This window comes from Ictidomys tridecemlineatus, chromosome 10 (genome assembly GCF_052094955.1).
Source record: "Ictidomys tridecemlineatus isolate mIctTri1 chromosome 10, mIctTri1.hap1, whole genome shotgun sequence".
Classification (NCBI taxonomy): domain Eukaryota; kingdom Metazoa; phylum Chordata; class Mammalia; order Rodentia; family Sciuridae; genus Ictidomys; species Ictidomys tridecemlineatus.
In genome coordinates, this window is record NC_135486.1 from 129,019,205 (window position 1) to 129,039,434 (window position 20,230).

Genomic DNA, 20,230 nt, shown 5'->3' on the forward strand with positions numbered 1-20,230 from the left:
TGCCAGGCAGCCTTCCTGTGTGTGGTGAGGGGCCCACTGTGGACACCTGGTCCTGGCGGGTCAGCTTGTGCCTGCTTTGTAGAGCTGCACCCTGCGCCTCCGCAGGCTTCCAGGGCCAGGGTCCCCCGGGACTGTTCTTGCATCCTTGGAACCAGCCTGACTGCCCAACACAGCACCCGCTGGGAACCCACACTGAGAGCGACATTTGGGTTCTCACGTGGTGGATCACAGACTGCCCCTGGCAGGAGGCAGGCCTGGCTCCTTCCTGGAAGAAGCGAGAGCTGGAGACCTGAAATGGGACTTGTGCTCCTTCCTGGAAGATGGAAACTCACCATGGTGACCTTTGTGCTGCTCTGTGAGAACCACAGAAGAGATGTCTGGAATGGTCGGGCTTGGGCTGGACGTGGCTTTACCACCTCCCGGCTGTGTGACCTCAAGAAAGGCACTTCCACTCTCTGTGCCACTTTCCCTAATCTGAAAACCAAGCGTCATAATGGTGCCCAACTCAGGATTATTTGCAAAGCCATTGAGATACAGTGGAGGCAATGGAACCCAGTAAGTTCATGATCGATGCTCATCTTAGTCCTCCAGCGTCTATGCCCTCACTTCCCTTTTGTATTAGAAGTGAGAGTCATCGAATGCCATTTTCCAGACAATTGGGCATTGCCAGCCTGAGTTCTCATTCCTAAAAGGCTCTGGGATGGCCCCAGGGGAGAGGGATGCCAGGCTGCTCCATGGAGCCTGCCTTCTGAGATGGGGCCATCATCCCAAGGCCTCGCCCCACTGAGAGCAGGACGGCAGGATGAGGCCCACCGTCAGCCTGGTCCCCACTCTCAGCCCACAGGCAGCTCCAGAATATCTCTAAACAGATCCTCTTATGGTGTCTGTCAGGGCTGCCCTCCATAGATCCCCCTGGGGTCCCCGGGCCAGGCAGCACCTCCCGCCCCCTGTCCCATGATGGGTTCAGGATGAGCGTGTGCCCAGATGGATCCAACTGAGCTTCTTCCTTGGAGCTCTCGCGGGCTGCTGAAGGGGAGGGAGCTCTCTTTCCTCTGTTGCTGAGCTCATGGGGGCGGAGCTGGGTTGAGGGACGTAAAGACGTTCTGCAGGAGCAGAACGTGGAGAGAGCCTGTTTAAGGGGATGTCGATGCAGAAACACCAGCTCTAGGGAACCCTGCACGCAGCCATGCTGGGCCTTGCCTACAAGAGCTAATAAATTCCCTTCAAAGCTTAAGCCAGTACAGATGGACCTGTGACCTTGGGCTGCAAAAGGAGGTGACGATCAGCACCTGCCTGTCCACAGGTCACCCAAGATGCCGGAGCTGCCATCCGGAAACGATGCTGTTAGGGCCACTGGCACCGCGCCAGGCAGCTGGGAAGGCGGCTTTGCCACTTCTCTGATTTCCGTGGTTATAACTGAACACCACAGGCTGTGTCATTTATAAAGAATAAAGGTTTATTTAGGTGAAGGTTCTGGAGGTTAGAAGTTCAAGATCGAGGGCCCTGCATCTGCTGAGGACCTTCCTGCTGCATTGGGACATGTCAGAGGGCGTCCCATGGCGAGCCACAGCAGGTGTGCTGACTCGGGTCCCTCTTCCTCTTCTTACGAAGCCACTAATGCCATCACAGGTGCTCACCCCGATGACTTTAATCCCAGTGACCTTCCATTGGTGCCACCTCCAAGAACCATTAACTGTGAATGTGGGCCAGGCTCTGAAGCCGGAGCTGCTTCAAGACTTGAACCTGGTGGGTGGCAGCAGGGGGCTGGCTGCAGTGGTCAGCTGTCTAGACCGTCAGGCCCCCTTCTTTGGGAATTGCTCCCTGATCTCTTCCTGGGAAACCATCAGGTTTGTCAGATTTAGCAATAAAAACATCCAGGACACTCACTTAAATTTAAATTTCAGAAAAACAACAAATGGTTTATTAGTATATGATAAATATTGCATGGATGTACTTACACCTAAAATCATTTTTATATTTATCTGAAATTCCAATTTAACTGAGCAGCTTAAATTTTCTCTGGCAACCTGAGGAGCCATTTCCCATTACCTGGGACCAGGTGATTCCGCTGGGGGCCAACCAGTCGGTCAGCCTACCCAGCTGGACCACTCATTGGTTCAGAAACAGGCACGTGACCCAGTCGGGGGCCAATGAGCGTCAGCCTCGGGGCTGAAAATGCATGGAGAGGTGGCCTTGGGGGAGCAGAGGGAGACCCAACGGTTTGAGCTGCTTGAGAGTGTCTTGCTTTAACCTGTTTCGTCCCACTGTCCTTGATGTGAGATACTACAAAAACCTAAACATAGTATGCAATATACAATTATTAGTAACATAATTATGTTAATATTTAATAGACATGAGCTCTAGACTGGGACTTCTAACCTCTTTTAATGCACCTGTGTCAATTTCATTGAAACATTCACAGAACTGAAAACTTGAGACTTGATGGGTTAAGCTGGTTTGAGTTGCTGTCTCTGTCCTTGTAACCCAAAGAAATAGTTGGGTGGCATTGTAGCCATTAGCTGTGGCACACTGTGATCCCAGCTGCTGGGGAGGCTGAGGCAGGAGGATCGCGAGTTCAAAGACAGCTTCAGCAACTGCAAGGCACTCAGCCACTCAGGGAGACCCTGTCTCTAAATAAAATACACAGTAGGGCTGGGGGTGGGGCTCAGTGGTCAAGTGCCCCAAGTTCAATCCCTGCTACCCCCTCTCCCCCCGAAAAAAGAAGAAGCCTCTAGGCCTCTGCTTCAGGAACAGCTGGAAAGGAACTATAGGAATCACAAGAGAGAGACGCTCTTGACCTGCTTAAGACCTTGGCTCTCAAGCCAGGATAGACGCCCTTCCTGTCCCAGGCACGCTGAGGACCTCCGCTGCCCACCAAGACAGGGAACAAAGCTGGACGCCATGTCTTCCACTTTTATTTTGTAGAACGACGCATGTGCCACCTGTAGGCCCCCACTCCTGGTGCTATCCCTGCCCCCCCCCTCCACTGCTGCCTTTGCTAAAAGCCTGTTCACAGAGGTCAGTCAAGGCCAGGAAGGGAAAGGCCACCGATTCTGGGGAACATGGTAGACCCGCCTGGCATCTCTGGGGCAGTGACTGACAGTGGCCTGACACCAGGAGAGGGGTCTGTAGAGCCAGAGGGCAGGTCAGGTCGGCCCAGGACAGGAAGGGCAGGAGCCAGGAGAGAGCCCAGTTCTGGCGTCCTGCACCGTGTCCCTGCGGACCCTGCAGCCTGGGCCTGGCAGTGGCTACTGGCCTCTCTACGGAGGGGGCACGGGCTCTGGACACCGGTGGTCCTGGCTCTCTGGAGAGGGCACCATACAGCAAGGCACTGAGCCAGGGTCTCAGCTTCTCAGCTTCAAGTTCGTGAGCCGCCCGGGGTGGGCAGGGGCAGGGTCTAGATGGCGTCACCCTCACTGTCAGACTCAACGGTGTCCAGCGGCTGCAGGCGCAGGGAGTCGTAGTTCGGGGGCGGGGTGCCCGGGATGGGCAGCGGCTGCCCGTGGGGGTAGCCCTCGGCCTGGCTGGCGGGGTCAGGCTGGAAGCCGAAGTTGGTGTGGGCCTCCACCAGCTCGGCCACGGTGGGCGGGGGGCTGTCGCGGGGAGCCCGGGCCCGCCTCTGCCGCAGGCTCCTGAGGAAGGCCACCAGCCTGATGATGGTGATCCACAGGAAGTCGATGATGATCTCCCCAAACTCGATGAGGCACAGCACGGAGCCCCCCATCCAGAAACCAAACTGGCCGCCCAGGTTGGAGAGCAGCCAGACGATCTGTGGGGAATGGGCGCTGAGGGCCTGGCCGGGCGGAGAGTGGGCACGCGCTCTGGCCCCCCGCCCGGCCCAGGGCTTCCTGTGGGGTGGGCAGGTGACTGGGAAGGGAAGGGGACAGGGTGACCACCTCCGCCCGGGTGGAGGGACCTTCCTGATGGCCACCCTTTGGGGCGTCGGGAGCCCCACAACTCACGTTGTTGGCCGCGGACTCCTCGATGGTGCGGTAGTTGAATTCTTGGAAGTAGATGTTGAGCTTCACGATGCCGCTCCTGCGAGGCAGCGGGAGGGCTGGGACCCGGCTCCCCGCACACCCCGGGGAGGGAAGCCATCGGCCCCCGGCCCTCCCCTGCTCTGACTTGCTCACGCTGCCAGGAGGGTGACCAGCCTCCCTGCACCGCGGGGCCACAGCACCCACCCTGTGGACCCCTGTCCTGCCATCCTCCTGGACACTCTGGCCTGGGACAGCCCCAAGGTCAGCTCTGAGCTCCCCTTTCCCCAGGTCTAGGGAGGCCAGGCCACATCCGGTGACCCGCCCACGTCCGGTGACCTGCGTAGAGTGCTGAGGAGTTCTGCGGGGATCAGGGCCCCTGGGGCAGGGAAGGGTGGCTGAGAGGGGGTCCCCCCCATTCATGTGTGTTCTTTGCTTCTGATTTGAACAGTCCCCGTTTCTCACCCGCTTCCTACACGGACCCCCTGATCTCCCAGGCACACTGGGGCTCCCTGCCTCCTGTCCCTCAAGGGGAGGGGGCTCCACAGACCCTCACTGCTGTGAGCCCTTTTCGCATCTGTCTCTGGGCTTGAGCATCCTGGTGCTAGGGACTGTGTCTTCCCTGTGCTCAACACACGTTTGTGCTGCGCAGGTGGAGGGAGGCGGGGAGGGATGGGGGTGAGGGATGGGGGTGAGGGGTGGGGGAGGGGCTGGTGAAGACCCCATCCTCCTGGCTGCTTCCTCCCTCTTGCCTTCGGGGCTCCCTTCCCTAGCCCTGCTCCTGGATCTGACCCTCCCCCAGGCCCTGGCTCCTCCCCTTCCCTGCCTCCCAGCCCCCCAGGCTTCAGGCTGACCTGCTCACAGTGATGTTGGGGCTCTGGTCCCGCTCCTGAGACAGGACGTGGAGAATCCAGTCCTAGAACCCAGGAAGGCGACTAAGAACAAGGTGCTCACACCTCACATTCCCCCCATCGCGGTCCATGGTCCATCGCGGTCCATGGTCCATCGCGGTCCATGCTACCAGCGGGGAAGAGGAACACAGCCCTGCACCTTCCTGAAGCCCCCAGGGACTGCAGGAAGGGGCCGTAGGAGGAGGCCGCGGGGGAAGCTGCGGCTGCTGTTGGCAGGAGGGGAGCCCAGATCTCCAGCCTCTTCTGGGCAGGCCTGGCCAGAACGGACCTTGTTCCAGGTCCATTCCCACCTCTTGGACTTGCCGTCCCCTCTGCCTGGGCTCCTCTGGCTCAGCCCACCGCTGGCTCAGCCTCTGGGTTTCAGCTCAGATGTTGCCTTTGTAGAGGGGCGACCCTGACCCCTCTGTGTGCTCTCCTGCTTACTCCCTCACAGCCACCGTTGACCTTGAACGTGATCTTACTTCTGTGTACGTGACTAGACTGTAAGCTCCACGAGGGCAGGACCCTCGGGCCCATCTCATCCTCTGCAGTGTCCCTGGCCTGGTGCCTGGGGAATGTCGGTGGGAGAGCAGAAGGGAGGGAGGGAAGGAGGAAAATACCACCCCCCAAAGACGGGGACCTGTCGTCAGCCCAAAGATGGGGACCAGGAGAGTGGCCACTCCCACCGTCTCACCTCGGAGGCCTCAGAGGGCCAGTCAGCCATGGAGATGGTCATCTTGTACTGGGTGTCACTGGAAGACAGAAGCCAGCCCTGTTGCTGTCCTGCCAACGTCGGCCCCCCTCCCTGCTGGCCCACGGCAGTGCCCACGTCCCCTGGCCACACTCACTTGCAGGACTCCTTGCACATGCTGATGCACGTCTCTCTCAGGGCCACGCTCATCCGCAGGTCTAGGTAGCAGTGGGCTGGGCGGGAGAGAGGAATGGACAATCGGGGTGGACAGATGGTGGTCTAGGGCTCCACCCTTCACCCTGTTCTGCCCTCCTGGCCCGGGGCCACCCGAGGCCTGGGGTTAGATGGGGATGTGGTGTCTCAACCCACGCTCCCTGGTCATGGGGAATCATTGCCACCCCGACTCCAGCCACCTCCAGCCATTTTGCCGCAGCCTAACCCTGGGATGCTTCCCTCGGGTGCCCCAGACCCAGCTCGGGACCCCCTGGGGAGCCCTCTCCGTCTCTGCCCCTGGATGGGGTTTTCTCCCTAGCCCTGTTTTGAACTTTATTTAGAGACAGGGTCTCGCTGAGCTGCTCGGCACCTCGCTTTTGCTGAGGCTGGATTTGAACTCGCGATCCTCCTGCCCCAGCTTCTTGAGAGGCTGAGGATTACAGGTGTGGGCCACTGCACTTATGTTTGTTGTAAGAGGTGGCGGGACCCCTACTGCTGACCACACCCAGGTTGTTGGGTTCCAGGCCACCAGGGCTTTCAGGCCTGGGCTCCAGCTCCGTGGGAGCCCAGCAGGGGCTCCTTGTCCTGTGATTCCAGGGGGCAGCCCTTGGAGGACATCACCATCGGGACTCCATCACTTTCTCCCCGAGCCCAGCATGCCACCGAGAGACCAGCGATGCCACTCAGACATGGACACACCCGCCGCGCACGCACACGGCCTTGTGCACACGTGTGCACCCAAGCCAGGATGCACGACGCAGACACTGGAAGCCACCTGTGCCCGAGCACAGCACGCACAGACAGGTCCTGCCATCTCCAAGTGCTCCTGCACACTCAGGTGCAAACACAGACACGCCCTTGCACACGTGCATTGGAAAACACAACCACACACACACACCGTGCTGTCTCCCGGGCCCATTCCCAGGCTCATGCCTGTGCTGGCATTTGTGTGGCACACATGCCCTGGAGGACCGACGGACTGCCGCTCCTATGTGTTTCAAGCAGGCACTTCATGGAGTCGGGGAGACAGGGCTGAGTTCCTGCAGACAGGCCTGGGATGGGTGGTAGCAGACTGTGGACAGAGGCGGGGCCGCCCTGGCACACCCCAGGGCCCTGCTCGGGGCACCCAGCTCTCCTCTCTGCTCTGTGGGCAGTGGCCCCAGCGGTCATGAACCTGCACTCACCCCAGTCTGGGAAATCCTGGTTGTTGCAGTAGCTCTCGCCCTGGGGCAGCGGGTACAGGTAGTGGCCGCAGCTGCAGTTATGGATCATGTGGTCTTGGAAGCACGAGTGGAGACAGGCCTGGAGGTTGGGGAGGGAACACAGACCCGGTTAGTGATGTCCCCTCTCTGGTGGCAGGAGAAGGACCCCAAGAACTTAACACCCAGGTCAAGGGAGCTGGGGCCCCGGAGAGATGCCCTTTGGCCTAAGATGCAGGCTTGAGACGACCACGTTGTGGTGACGGACCCTGTCATTGGGGTGTGGCCGTCCTTCCTCCTTGGGCCTCATAGCAGATCACTGAACCCCACAGAGAGACCCAGACGAGGCTCCCAAAGCCCAGGTCTCTCCATAGATGGCACCCCATAAATGACACAGCAAAAGTGGCTTGTCCCAAACCACAAGCTCACACCTAGGGCACCACCTCTCCTCCCCAGGTGCCAGCGCCCTGCCAAGCTCTCTGCATCCAGGGACCCAGAGGGCAGCTTGGGGAAGCCAGGCCTGAGCACCGTCCTCCTGGGGGGGAGCCAGAGAGAGCCGGAGAAGGACCTCTGACCGCCCAGGACAGGAGGAGAACGGGCAGCTGCTCTGCAGAGTGTCCCCTGGTGGGGAGCGAGGAGAGGGCGCACCCTGCCCTGGGGCTGGATGTGGGGAGTCTCCACTCTCTGGGCCCCAGCACGCTGCGGGGTGTTCAGGTCCTTGTGACCTGGCTTCAGCCCACTCAGGGACCAACCATGTGACCTAGGGCAAGTGATTAACCTCAGCCTCAGTTCACTCACGGAAACAGGGTGACAGTCACCCCTGCCTCCCGGGGCCAGAGGATTCCGCGTGGCATCAGGCCCCTAGTCAGCGGCTGTCCACTGTCCTGACTCCCGGCTCCCATGGACTCCTGGCTCCAACACTGCTCCTCTGTGTCCTCCTGTCCTGCTCCCCCAGGTCACTGTGTGGCCTTCCGCTCTCCCTGAGGGGCTTGTGGGGTCCCTGCAGGCAGCGGGTGGGACTGACAGCAGAGTCAATGGCCTGGCCAGGAGGACCTGGAGCCTGGCCCAGAGGAGGCCATGGGGTCCGGCTGGGCGCCCTGACTCGGGTGAGTCTTGGAGGAGCTGTTTCCCAGGAACGAGGCCTCTGGAGCTGGGGCCTCCTCCTCCATTTTCCCACTTCCCCTTGCTGCCTGCCTGTCTGTCCAGTCTGTCTGTCCAGCCCTTCCGAGACTCGGAAGATTTCCAGAGCTGTCCACAGCAGACCAAAGGAGGTCCGGCCAGCCAGCTTGAGTGTGCAGTGAGTCAGCTGGGCAAGTGGGCAGTGGCGGGTGGGGGGTGGTGGTCAATTTCCAAAGGGAAAACACTAAATGTGGGTTTCCCAGACTTGGAGGCAGGCACGGGGCTGCCCCTTGTTGGACTCCATTTCTTTTCTGTCATCACAGACAGGGATGGAAGTGGAGACCAGGTCAAGAAGGAAACCTCCAGCTGCAGCAAGGGAGGCCGAGGGCAGATATAAAGAGGGACATCCCAGGTAAACCGATGAGGTGTTCAGATTGGGGTCTGTAAATCCAAATGTCCCCATTCCCCCATCTTGAAACGGGAATAATAGTTTCTACATCCTAGGGTGGTTGTGAGGATTAAATGAGGTAAAGCATGTAAAATACTTGCAACAGCGCCTGCCTCACACGTGATAAGCCAACTCATTAACATATTATTAAAGGCTATTAGTACTCTACTTTTGCCTGGGAGGTTTGAAGGGATCAGAGGATGATATGATGCATGCAAAGCACACAGTTGAGAGCTCGGTAATGTTCGTGATTTTTTTTTTTTTCCCTTCTTGGGAGACTCCAGAGCAAGATCCTTTCTAATCTTGGGTTCCCAAGGGCACATCTGCCCAACTGGGGACTTGCAGATAGCCCGCCCTGGGCCCTGGTGAGAACCCAGGAACTGTGCCTGTGGCTACCTACAAAAATCCAGCCCGGCCAGCCTTGCCGGACCGCTCTCAGAGACCTGCGGCCTGCGGCCGGGAGACGTGGACAGGGGCCCCAGGGTCCAGGGTCCTGCGCAACCTGCCCACCTGGATGGAGTAGGTCGTATTGTAGTCGCTGTAGAGGTTTTGGACGGCGACGTCGGAGCCGTTCACAGTGCACGGGCTGTAGGGCTCGCCCATGCGCTGCAGCTTGTCCTGGGGCAAAAGAAAGGTTGCTCAAGAGGACCCCTGATCACCCCTGGAAGGCCCCCTCTGTAGTCCCCCCCCATCAAACTCGGGGGATGCTCAATGGGGCAGGGGAGCTGTAGTACCCGCAGGCGCCAGAGGGGGCGCCAGAGGGCTCAGCCTCCGCCCGAGCGGGGCTCGCTGCAGGGTTCCCCCAGGGTCCGGGGGGCCTGGGGGGCAGGGCCAGGGCTGCGGCCCCGGGTCCCCTCCTCTCGGCCAGGTTGGCCCTGACAGGTGGGCTCCCACCCTCAGCCGCCCTCGGGCTGCGCTGGCGCCCCAGCTGTACCACCAGCACGCCGATGGAGGTCTCTGTCCCCGTCATGGCGTAGATGCCCTCCTCTCGGATAAAGGGGTACGTCCTCTGCTCGTGAAGCAGCAGCCGGGCCCCGGCCGTGGACGCGAGGAAGGGGACATAGTCCTCCTGGCCTATGTCCAGCACCAGCTTCAGACCTGTGGGAAAGGTGGGGTGAGGGGAAGCCCACCAGCCCCTGGTCCAAGACCCCTGCAGCAAGGGGTGCCCCAGGGCCTGCGGAGGAGCCGGCAAACTCCAGACCCCAGATCGCCCCTGTCCCCTCCTAGGGCTGTTCCTGGCCTCCGCGCCCATGATCTTTTCCGCACGACAGGTAGATCTTGGAGACACAGCACCACCCACCCAGCCACCCAGCCACCCCACCCTGTGCCCTCTCACTCAGGCCCTCCTTCTCCCCACTCAGGGCCTCTGAGCTCCCAGCTCCTTCCTGCTCTGGAGGCTGCCGGCCTCACCCTTCACCTGAACCTCCTGCTCTTGCTTCAGATCAAAGCCCCGTGTCTCTTCCTGCAGAAGTGACTGTCCACACCGGGTCTCAGGGGCTTCCCTAGCTCTGAAACTCTCCTTCCCGGCACCTGCCTCCCTTGTGTGATTCTGTCTTCCTTCCCCACGGGGCCCTTCTTGGGGGATCAGACCCGACCTTCTGTGCCCCTTAGTCCTGGGCTAGGTGGGCACTGGCGCGAGTCCCAGGGGTGGCCTGAGCCCTGGCCCCATGCTCAGAGCAGTGGGAAGTGCTATAGGGACCCGATGCTGTTGGATGCTCCTGGGCGGCCCACGAGATGGGCACCACCATCATTCCCACTTAGAAGAGCAAACGAGGCACAGAGAGGTGAAGGGACCAGCCCAGACCACTCACGAAGGAGGCGGGGCCGCTGGGTCCTCCCCAGGCTGCTGGCTCCTGGTTGTGATGCTCTGCCCCAGGAAGCAAGGGCTCCCTGGAGGACAGTGCTTTAAGGAACGGGGGTCACTGACCCCCTCTTGGCTAATAGCCCTGATGGTCACTGAATGATGACCTGCTTCTTGGTGGGGGGAGGGGAGGTCACAGTCTGAGCGGTGGGAGGAGGACTGGCTCCCACCTGTGTCCAGCTCACAAGCCTGAGAGCCACAGCCTGCCAGCCTGGCCCTGGCAGACAGGCCACCGCGCTGGCCCCAGGGGAAAGCGCCTAGGGTCAGCCATTCTGTCCTTCCTTGCTTCCTTTAGTCCTCCGCGCCCTGTCTCTGGGGTTCTCTAGGCAGTGGGTACGAGAGGCCACGTGCGTGCCCTGGACTAATGGGTGGTCTCGGGGCAGCTGTCCAAAGGCTTCTCAGAGTCAGTCCCCTGCGCACGTGCAGCGTTTTCTGCTTCCCGGGGCCTGGCCAAGCAGTTCACCGCAGGGTGACAGAGTGACTCACAAGGTGACCTCTCTGTGCGGTGCTACCAAGAGCCTCTTCTCCCAGTGAAGAGATCCTGAGCTCGGGGTCACCCGGGGAGTGAGGGGTGGAGCTGGGGTTCTACCTGGCCTGGAGCTTGACCTTGAAGCTGCACCTCGTCCCCAGCCTCACTTTGCGGGGCTGCAAAATGGGACACGGCCCCTTTCCCCAGGGGCGCGAGCGTGGGGGGGGAGGGCTGAGAAGGCGCCTGGCTCCGCCTCCCCAGCCCCCAGGCAAACAGCAGGCGCTCCATTATGGCCACGCCTCTCTGCGCTAGCCCAGGTCTAACCCTGAGGGGGGGGGTGGGCAGAGGGCTTAGAGCCTCCTGGATCTGGCCTCTGGATCCAGAAGCAGGACTCACCAAATTCACTCCCGGGGTTGGCAGAGGGGAGCGCCTTCTCCGTCATGCCCCAGTTGAAGATGTAGCAGTTGCCGTAGTAGGGGTGGAAGATGGCCGTGAAGTTCCTGAGAGAAGAGCCACGGGCTGGGGGAGGCACCCAGCCGGCAGAGGGGATCCCACCGCCTCCCGCCCTCCCTGCGTTGCTCAGAGAGGCTCAGAAAGGGAGAGAGGAGCAGCAGGCCATTCTGTCCATCCCCCTGCAGAAACCAGAGAGAGGTGACTCCCAGGATCCCTTGGGAAAGGGGGAGGACGCGAGTCTCAGGAGTTGGGGCACAGGCTCTCTGGTTCAGCCATGAAAAAGCACTTTCTTAGGCGTTTGCATCTGGTCTCATAGGCACCTCCAAAAAGACCTGTCCACATCCTAACCCCCCCGGAGCCTCTGGATGAGACCTTGTTTGGAGAAAGGGTCTTTGCAGATATAACCAAAGATCTTGAGAGGTCGTTATCTGCGGCGATTCAGGTTGGCCCTAGAGGAGAATCTCCTGATGCAGGGAAGCCCACCATAAATGCTTTAAAAATACGTATCAAGGTTTTTATATTGTTCTTTTATATTTAGTCAAAACAAATACAAGCTGGGGTGCAGCTTGGCACATCTGTGATCCCAGCAACTAGGGAGGCTGAGGCATGAGGATGGCAAGTTGAGGCCAGCCTCAGCAATTTACTGAGATCCTGTCTCAAAAAAAAAAAAAAGGGGGGGGGATTGAGGGATAAGCACAGGAAATCATGTTAAAAATTAACCGCTGTGCAGAACTGTCTATGAAGCCTTCTATTCCGCAACACTTATTGAGCAACTTCCCACGGGCCAGGCCCATGCTGAATGCTTCTGCACACACACAATCTCACTTCATCCTCAGAATAACCTCATAAAGTCAAGGGCTGTTTTCACTGATTTTTCCCCGATAAGGAAGCCATTTCCTGTATCTTTCATCTCAGCCTCTGGGTCAGCAGAATGAGGTGGGTGCAGCCCAGGCCGCCGAGAAATCAGATCTGGGGACTGTCCTGGGCTGGCTCTGTCTGACAGAGCTGAGCTGCTGTCTCTGCCTCTGAGCTTTGCCTTCCTCCTTGTTGAAAGGGGAATGAGGAAGAAACCACATTTTTTCACTCAACAAACATTGACTGAGGTGGGTCCCGGGGCGAAGGCAGTGGGGAGAACTGGATAGGGCTGGCCTGCCACCCAGACCCCTTCCAAAGCCTCTGTGTGGTGTCCCCTCCGCCCCCCTTGCTGCCTGCCAGCAGTCAGGGCCCGTGGTGGACAGCTGTCAATCAGACAGGCCACGCCCCCTGCTCAGCCTTCCCTCGCTGCTCTCAGAAGAAGATGCAAACTGCAGCCTCGGGTTTCTACCCTCCTCCACCAGATGTTTCCAACCCCGGCCCCTTGGCACCTGCTCTGAGAACTCCCATGGCCCCTCCCTGATGTCAAGTGACAGAGGTGGACCATCAGTTCCTAGCACCTGGGCTCTGACAAATCGTAACCCACCTGCCCGGCCTCCCTCGTGCCCGCCTCTTGATTTCCCCGATCAAAGGCACCCAGTGTGACATCACCTTGCTCACTTGTCATCTGCCTCCCTCCCGCTTGGGCTGTGAGCCCAGTTTGGCCGTGTGACCTTGTATCTGAGTTTGGGCAGCTCAAGGTCAAGAGCAGGTGACCTGGACCTCTGTCCGTTAGCAGCCGGTGAGCTGGGGACTTCAGTGCTCTGTGTCTCCCTTTCCCTGTCTATTACTATGTCCCCAGGAGAGTGGCAGCAGCCACCCTGCGGGACGGAGGTGTTAGACGCCTAACAACGTGTGTGACACTAAAGTAGTCGTGGCTGTTACAGCTGACATGGCTGTGCCCGCCCGCCCGGGCCTGACACAGGACACAGACCCTTAGTAAATATTTGCTGAATAAACTGTGATGTGTGATAAGGGCATCGCAGAGATAAGCGCCAGGAGGAGGGACACCCAGTTCCCCGTGGGGACAGGGGACTGACAGACGCAGCTGGTGAAGGTGGCAAGGCCTAGGGACAGGGAGGGGACAGGGCTGTCAGGCAGGGGCACCGCTTGGGCAAAGCCTGGGGGGAAGGAGAAGCTGTGGGCGGCCCCTGGACACCGGGTGGGATCCGGGCTGTGGCCACAGGGGAGGGGACGGCAGGACAAACCGGCCAGCACCAGGCGGCTGACCCCGCCCGGGCCACGGGACACAGCGTTCCCAGGAGCTGCGTGGGCAGATGCAGCCTGGAGGAACCGGGGTGCGGCCAGGTCCCTCCTGCCCCGGCCCAGCCTCGGCCTCGTAGTGGGTTTCCTCCTCCTCGGTGCCAACTGTTTGCTTGTTGATCATGCTCTTGGCCCTGAGAGGCTGCTCCCAGCACCGGTCCCCTCCGGTTCCAGAGCCAGGTTTCCCTCCAAAACCCTCTCCTGGGACAGGAACCTAGCGGGCACAGGGACACCAGCAGGTCTCCAGAAGAGGCAGGGAGAGACGGTGTGCAGGGGTGGCCTGAAGTCCCAGCTCCTGGGGAGGCTGAGGCAGGAGGATGGCCGGAGCCCAGGAGCTCCAGGGTAACCTGGGAAACACAGCCAGACCCCGCCCCCCAAATCCCCAAACTAGGAAATGGGCCATCTCAGCCGGAAGCAGTATAACAACTGGGGTACTGTGTGGTTGGAAGTCAGCTGATCCCTGAAGCAATAAAAAAAAAAATTTTAAAAGGTGTATCCATGCCCAGGTCCTATTTTCTAAATACGATTCTCAAATAAAAGGACACGGGGATCCATGGAGAAATGGCTCAGGCACCTTGTGATGTCAGAAGGTAAGGAAGTGCCGAAATCTTTTTTTTTTTTTTTAAGATTGGGATATATCAAAGGATGCAGGAGGTAACTGGAGGAGCTGTCGGTGGCCAAAGGTGAAAGAATTTAAGCAAAAATAAAGACTGAGGTGTTGAACCAGAGCCTAAATATGAAGGCGTTCATTTTGGTATAATTAAATGTTTGAATGAATAAATAGAGAAGAAAAAAAATAAATCTCTCTTTTTATGCAGGAGATTGAACCCAGGGGTGCTTTACCACTGAGCTACGCCCCTAGTCCTTTTTATTTCTATTTTTTTTTAAATTTTGAGACTGGGCCTCACTGAGTTGCCAAGGCTGGCCTTGAACTTGCGATCCTCCTGCCTCAGCCTCCCGAGTAGCTGGGACCACAGGCATCCACCGTGGGGCCTGGCAAACATGAATTTTTCTTAGAGGAAAATTCCAGATCCTATCTATGCCTCTCTCCATGAGAGGTGGAGCTCGATTCTCTCTGTCCCTGTCCACCTGTCCTCGTCCCCATAGTGTCGGCTGGCCTTAGGGACGCCCTTCCGGAGTGCCCAGGGAGGGGAACGTGGTCCCTCTCCTGTGGAAGCTTGTGTGACCCCAGAGCGGAGGGAGGGGCTCATCCTGGGCGACGCACAGAGAAGCAAACTGCCCAGAACAGGTTTCCCCACCAGGACGGCTGGTCAGGGTCCAGCTGTGGCTTGAGTACCCTAAGACCACGGTACCATGCCCCAGAGAGAGAGGTCGGGGTCAGAGTGGGGGCGGAGGGTCACGCCGTTGGAGCCCAGCATTGGCAAAGGCAGAAGGACATGCTCCCGGGCCACCTTCTAGGGCCCGGTGGGGAAGGCCCAGGTCTGGTCAGCTCTGGGAGGGAGAGACAGCCCAGAGACAGGTTGGGGGAAATTTCTGGGCCAGCCTTCACACAGAGGGCTGACCGGGAGGAAGAGAATGGGTCTTCCTTTCCAACGAGTAGCAGAGTGACGTGGGGTAGGCCTGGCCCTGGGCTGCCCGCTCTGCCACTGCCCAGCTGTGTGACCTCAGAGAGGTTACTTAACCTCTCTGGGCCTCAGTTTCATCCTCTATAAAGTGGAGGATGGGGGAATGACAGGGCGTTTCTCGGGGGCTTCTAGACATGGGGTTAAAGCAGTTTTATACTGTGAAGCGCTTACAGTAGAGCAAAAGAGGGGCCCAGAGATGCCAATAATCTGAAGTCCTTGTCACACACAGGTTGAGCAATAGTCGTGACTTGTTGGAATCCGGCCTGCAGCCTGCTAGCCAAGCGGTAGCCTGCAAGGCGGCCTGTGGCCCCTGGTTTCTTCCACGTGTGGGGGGCCCCCTGCAAGTTCCCCGGAGGCCGGCCTCCCTGCCTCCAGCCCCTGCCACAGGTGAGGCTCAGCCGTGACGGTGAGGCTGAGCCCTGCACCTTGGCCCAGGCACCTCCTAACCCCCTGCAGCCCCAACCAAAGCACCCCCAGAGCCGGGGACGGCGGGTGGCTGGGGCGGCTCACCGGTGGCTGCAGGGCTCCGTCCCGAACAGGCAGGCCAGGATCATCCGCGGGGCCGAGTAGCCCATGGCCACCAGGTCCTGGCGCGGCACCTGCGAGAAGATGTTGGTGGCCTGCAGCACGTACCACTCGGTCACGGCCTGGGTGGCGCTGGTGAAGTTCCAGAAGGCGCACGCGGTCCCGTTGAGGCTGCACTGTGGAGGCCGAGGGGGTCCCGTGGGTGTGGGGGCTGCTGACCGGGCTCCGCCTCTGCGGGTCCCCAGCCACTGCCCCAAGGCACCCAGCAGGGCGAGGGTGACCCTGTGTGCTCGCTGCTCACACCCCGCGGCGGGTCACGGGAACCTCCATGCGTGGTCACATGCCCACACAGGGCCACCTGGTCCCCCCCAGGGCCACACAGTGCCACGTCACAAGGGTGTGTGCTCTCGTCCGCCACCAGCCTCAGACCCTGGATCCACACAAGCCGGACCCCATTCACACTCGCGTGACCTCACACCCACGAGCCCCTGAGCAAGTGCCCAGGGGCGCACACTCCCACGGTTCCCTGGAGGCTGCATGGGCCTCGGGGAGGCTCCGACTGGGGAGTCTGTCCTGGGGTTTGTCAGACGGAGCCACAGACCTCGCTGGGCCCGTCCAGCCCAGGTCACCGCAGAGGTGCAGGGTGGCCGTCCCCTGGAACTCGGCCAGCCGTTGGGCCTCTGTGGGCCCTCGCCGGGGACCTTCCTTCTGGGCTGGGGGGGGACTCGGCCTCCCAGTCACAGCCCTGCAGACCCGGCCAGTCCCGGGCAGTGTCCTCTGCCTGGGGAGATGGTGGCTTCCTCAACCCTTGCCCTGTCCAGTCTCTATGGGACCCTCCTGCAGGGCTCCATTCCGCCTGAGCCCCAAGTCTGTGGAGGGGTGTTACGTTATTTGTCACCATTATTGTCATTTAGTACCAGGGGTTGAGCCCAGGGGCACTTAGCCACATCCCCAGCCTCTTAAATTCAGGTTTATTTGCGACGGGGTCTTGCTAAGTTGCCGAGGCCTGGAACTGTGATCCTCCTGCCTCAGCCTCCCCAGCTGCGGGGATCGTAGGCACGCGCCTGGCTCGGCGTGAGTCTCATCCTCCTCATCCTGGAGAAGCTGAGGCCCAGAGAGGTCACGGAAGGCATAACGGGCAGCATAGCCTTTCCTCACCCCCAACACATGCACGTGCACACACTCACACACACACACAGAGACACACACACAGAGACACACACACAGAGACACACACACTCACACACACACTCACACACTCACGCACACACTCACACGCACACACTCACACTCACACACTCACACTCACACACTCACGCACACACTCACGCACACACTCACACACACACTCACACTCACACTCACGCACACACTCACACTCACACACTCACACTCACACCCACACACACAACACACACACAGAGACACACACACTCACACACACTCACACACACACTCACACGCACACACTCACACTCACACACTCACACTCACACACTCACGCACACACTCACGCACACACTCACTCTCTCACACACACACTCACACACACACACTCACACTCACACACTCACGCACACACTCACACTCACACACTCACACTCACACACTCACACTCACACACACACACTCACACACTCACGCACACACTCACACACACACTCACACTCACACTCACACTCACACACTCACGCACACACTCACACTCACACACTCACACTCAAACACACCCACACACTCACACTCACACACTCACACTCACACACACACCCACACACACAACACACACACACTCACTCACACACACACAGAGACACACACACTCACACACACACTCACACACGCACACTCACACACGCACACTCACACACACACACACATACACACACACACACACACACACACACACACACACTGCTGCCCCTGAGAGCCGTGCAGCCCCCGGGGGTGGGCTGGCTTTTCAGACGAGAACCCAGGCGCCGGCAGCCCGGGAACTGCCCCTCCTGGCCCCAGGCCCTTTGCTGGCCTGTGTGGTGACGTGGGGGTGGGCGAGGGATGCTGTGGCCCCAGCCCGGTCCCCATCCAGGTGGCTTTCCCCAGCAAGAGCCACGTCAACCAGGAGAAGAGGAGCCCGTGCTCCCAGTGCTCCGGGGACCACCTACTAGTCTCATGGCCACTTTGCACTCCTGGGCGCTACACGTCCTTCCCGAGGCTGGGCTGCTGTGTGCTGAGCCATTGAGGGTGTTGTCACGCCCCAGGAGGTCGAGGACCACGGGGTGGCGGGGGTCCCGCTCATCGATGAGGACCAGGGGCGTGTGGTTCCAGATGGTCAAGTTCAGGGTGCGGCTGCCGTTGGTTCGGCCCGGCTCGGGGGCCACGATCCTGTCCAGCACGGCCTCCATCAGCTCGTCCAGGTCCCTCAGCAGGTGCTTGACTTTGGAATACCTGGACGGGAGAGGCCCCGTCGGGTGGGCAAGGGCGCCGAGCAGGGGGACCGGAACCTGGGGTCCTCCTGCCCCCGGCACGGTGCCACCAGGTCAGGAAGGATGCCCTGCCCCAGCGTCCTTCTCTCCACCCGCCCGCCCACCCACGTGCCTTCCCGCAGCCCACTCCTTCCTTCCTTCATCCACGGAGTCTTTAATGAACACCTACTATGCGCCAGGTACTGGTCCCAAGGGGACCGCTTCTCTTTCCCTGTGAAACTCAGTTTGGGGTCCCTGATCGCTGGCCACGTGCCAGACGCCAGGCGCTTTCTGTTTTGCCACATTCTATCATCGTCCCCCGCGAAGGGACAAGGGAACCGAGGCTCTGGGACGTGCCGGGAGCAGAGCCGAGATGGGAACCCGGGGTCGGTGGGCTCCCGTGGGCCGGGGGCTCTGCTCGGAGGGGACAGAGAGGTAGGAGGGGGACAGGGCTGCGTCCAGGGCGCTCAGGAGGGGGAAGGTGGTGGCATCACTGTGGCCGACGTGTCCACAGCTGCTGTGGAGATTGGCGGTCAGTGTGCGGGCTCTGGGTTCAAATCCTGACTTGTCCCTTGATATCTGCTTGACCCCTGACGGGTAGTAACCTCTCCAAACACCTGTTCTCTTATCGACGAATGAGGGTATAAACGTGTAGCTCCGGGAGTTACTGGGGGGCTCACGGAGTCCACGCAGCAGTGCCCGGACGGAGCGTCTGTGGCTCCATGATTCTTGAGAGTTCTCCTGAGCAGCTCTAAGGACCCACCCTGTTCGGATGGGACCTCTGACAACTGGAAATGTAATCAGGAGGTGGGAATCCTCTTCTGGGACTTTCTTTGGGATGAGAATGTCCTCCATGGCTTGGCCACGTTGGCCCTCCTTTCTGTTCCTTGAACACCTGCCCCAACCCCCTGCCTGCCCCAGGGCCCTTGCATATGCCCCGTGGCAGCCACTTGGGGCGCTGTCTCACTTCCTCTTCACTTTTCTCTGACCCGCTCGCTGCCTGTCCTCAACCCTGATGAGTTTGATTCTCCCCGCAGGTCCCCTTCAGCAGCCTTGTTGTCAAATAGGGAAGGGGCAATATGTCAGAGCGGTTAAAAAGTGGAATCAGATCAGCCCTGGGTTCCCGTCTCACAGTGGCCCACTGTGCATCTCTGGGCAAGTTCATGCACCTCTCTGAACCTCCATCTCCTCACCTGCAGATTGGAGCTAGCGCCCGCCTCTGGGGAAGTGGCGTGGGTCAGAATGAGACCAATTCCCCCAAAGGACCCTCGGCAGCACGCCTAGCAGACCCCAAGCACTCCCTGGGGGGTTTAAAGTGTCTCCGTCACAATCATGACCAGTCCCACATTGAGACCCGCTGGAGCCCGTCTGCTCTGGTGGGGGGAGAGGTGGGGGCTCCTGGCGGCTGCCCGGGAAGCCCAGATGCACTGTGCAGACAGACAGACACCGGAGGCGGGAGGCCCGGGAGCCAGGGAAGGGGAAGGGGACCCAGGGGGACGCTCCAGGGCCACCTACTGGAAGGGGCTGGCGTTGCAGAGGGTGACGGCCGGGAAGTCCATGGTCTTGAAGCCCAGGGAGAGCGCCACGCTGACCTCCCAGCCCAGGTAGGTCCTGACGAAGACGCCCCACTGCCAGCACACCAGGCCGGCGAAGAGCAGCGTGAGCAGCAGCCACAGGGCCTGCTTCTTGGGGCCCTCGCAGATGATGCGCTTGGGCCCGTGCGTGTTGGTGTTGCTGCAGTACCACACCAGCAGCTCCTTGTAGCTGTAGCCCGGGCCCTTCTGCAGCCGGTGCAGCCCCTTGAGCAGGTACTTCTTCACGTGCATGGTGGCCCCTGCGGAGACACGGGGGCCGTGGGACACCGCCCTTCCTGCCGGCCTTCCTGCCCTCCAACCGTCCCACCAAAAAAAAAAAAAAAAGCACTTATTGAGCGCCTGCTGTATACCAGCCACTAATTGCTCAACAATGAGCAAAACAGAAGTTTCTCGCCCCTGTGGGCATTCACACGCTACAGGCCACTTCTCAGCTCCTCGGGTGTTCCTTGTGCAAAACAGGGATAATGTCATGTCAAATTCTATTGTTATTATTGTTATTGTTGTTGTTGTTGTTGTTATTATTATTATTATTATTTTGCAGCACTGGGGATTGGACCCAGGACCTCA

At 59.8% G+C, this 20,230-nt stretch overlaps 1 protein-coding gene across 3 annotated transcripts in view; it reads right to left on the minus strand.

Moving 5' to 3' along the window:
- Positions 1 to 2,899: 2,899 nt before the first annotated feature.
- The window catches only part of Scnn1b (sodium channel epithelial 1 subunit beta), a 45,209-nt gene continuing 27,878 nt past the window's right edge, over positions 2,900 to 20,230 (minus strand). For all 3 annotated transcript variants that reach the window (XM_078024213.1, XM_078024214.1, XM_005323746.5), the window contains exons 2-13: positions 19,584 to 19,902; positions 17,769 to 18,051; positions 15,592 to 15,782; positions 11,264 to 11,367; positions 9,472 to 9,635; positions 9,048 to 9,155; positions 6,956 to 7,073; positions 5,716 to 5,791; positions 5,562 to 5,619; positions 4,832 to 4,893; positions 3,963 to 4,038; positions 2,900 to 3,769 (exon numbers count right to left, since the gene is read on the minus strand). In XM_078024213.1, coding sequence (XP_077880339.1) covers positions 3,398 to 3,769; positions 3,963 to 4,038; positions 4,832 to 4,893; positions 5,562 to 5,619; positions 5,716 to 5,791; positions 6,956 to 7,073; positions 9,048 to 9,155; positions 9,472 to 9,635; positions 11,264 to 11,367; positions 15,592 to 15,782; positions 17,769 to 18,051; positions 19,584 to 19,894 — 1,923 coding nt within the window. In that variant the 5' untranslated portion in view covers positions 19,895 to 19,902 and the 3' untranslated portion in view covers positions 2,900 to 3,397. The remainder of the gene's footprint in view (positions 3,770 to 3,962; positions 4,039 to 4,831; positions 4,894 to 5,561; positions 5,620 to 5,715; positions 5,792 to 6,955; positions 7,074 to 9,047; positions 9,156 to 9,471; positions 9,636 to 11,263; positions 11,368 to 15,591; positions 15,783 to 17,768; positions 18,052 to 19,583; positions 19,903 to 20,230) is intronic.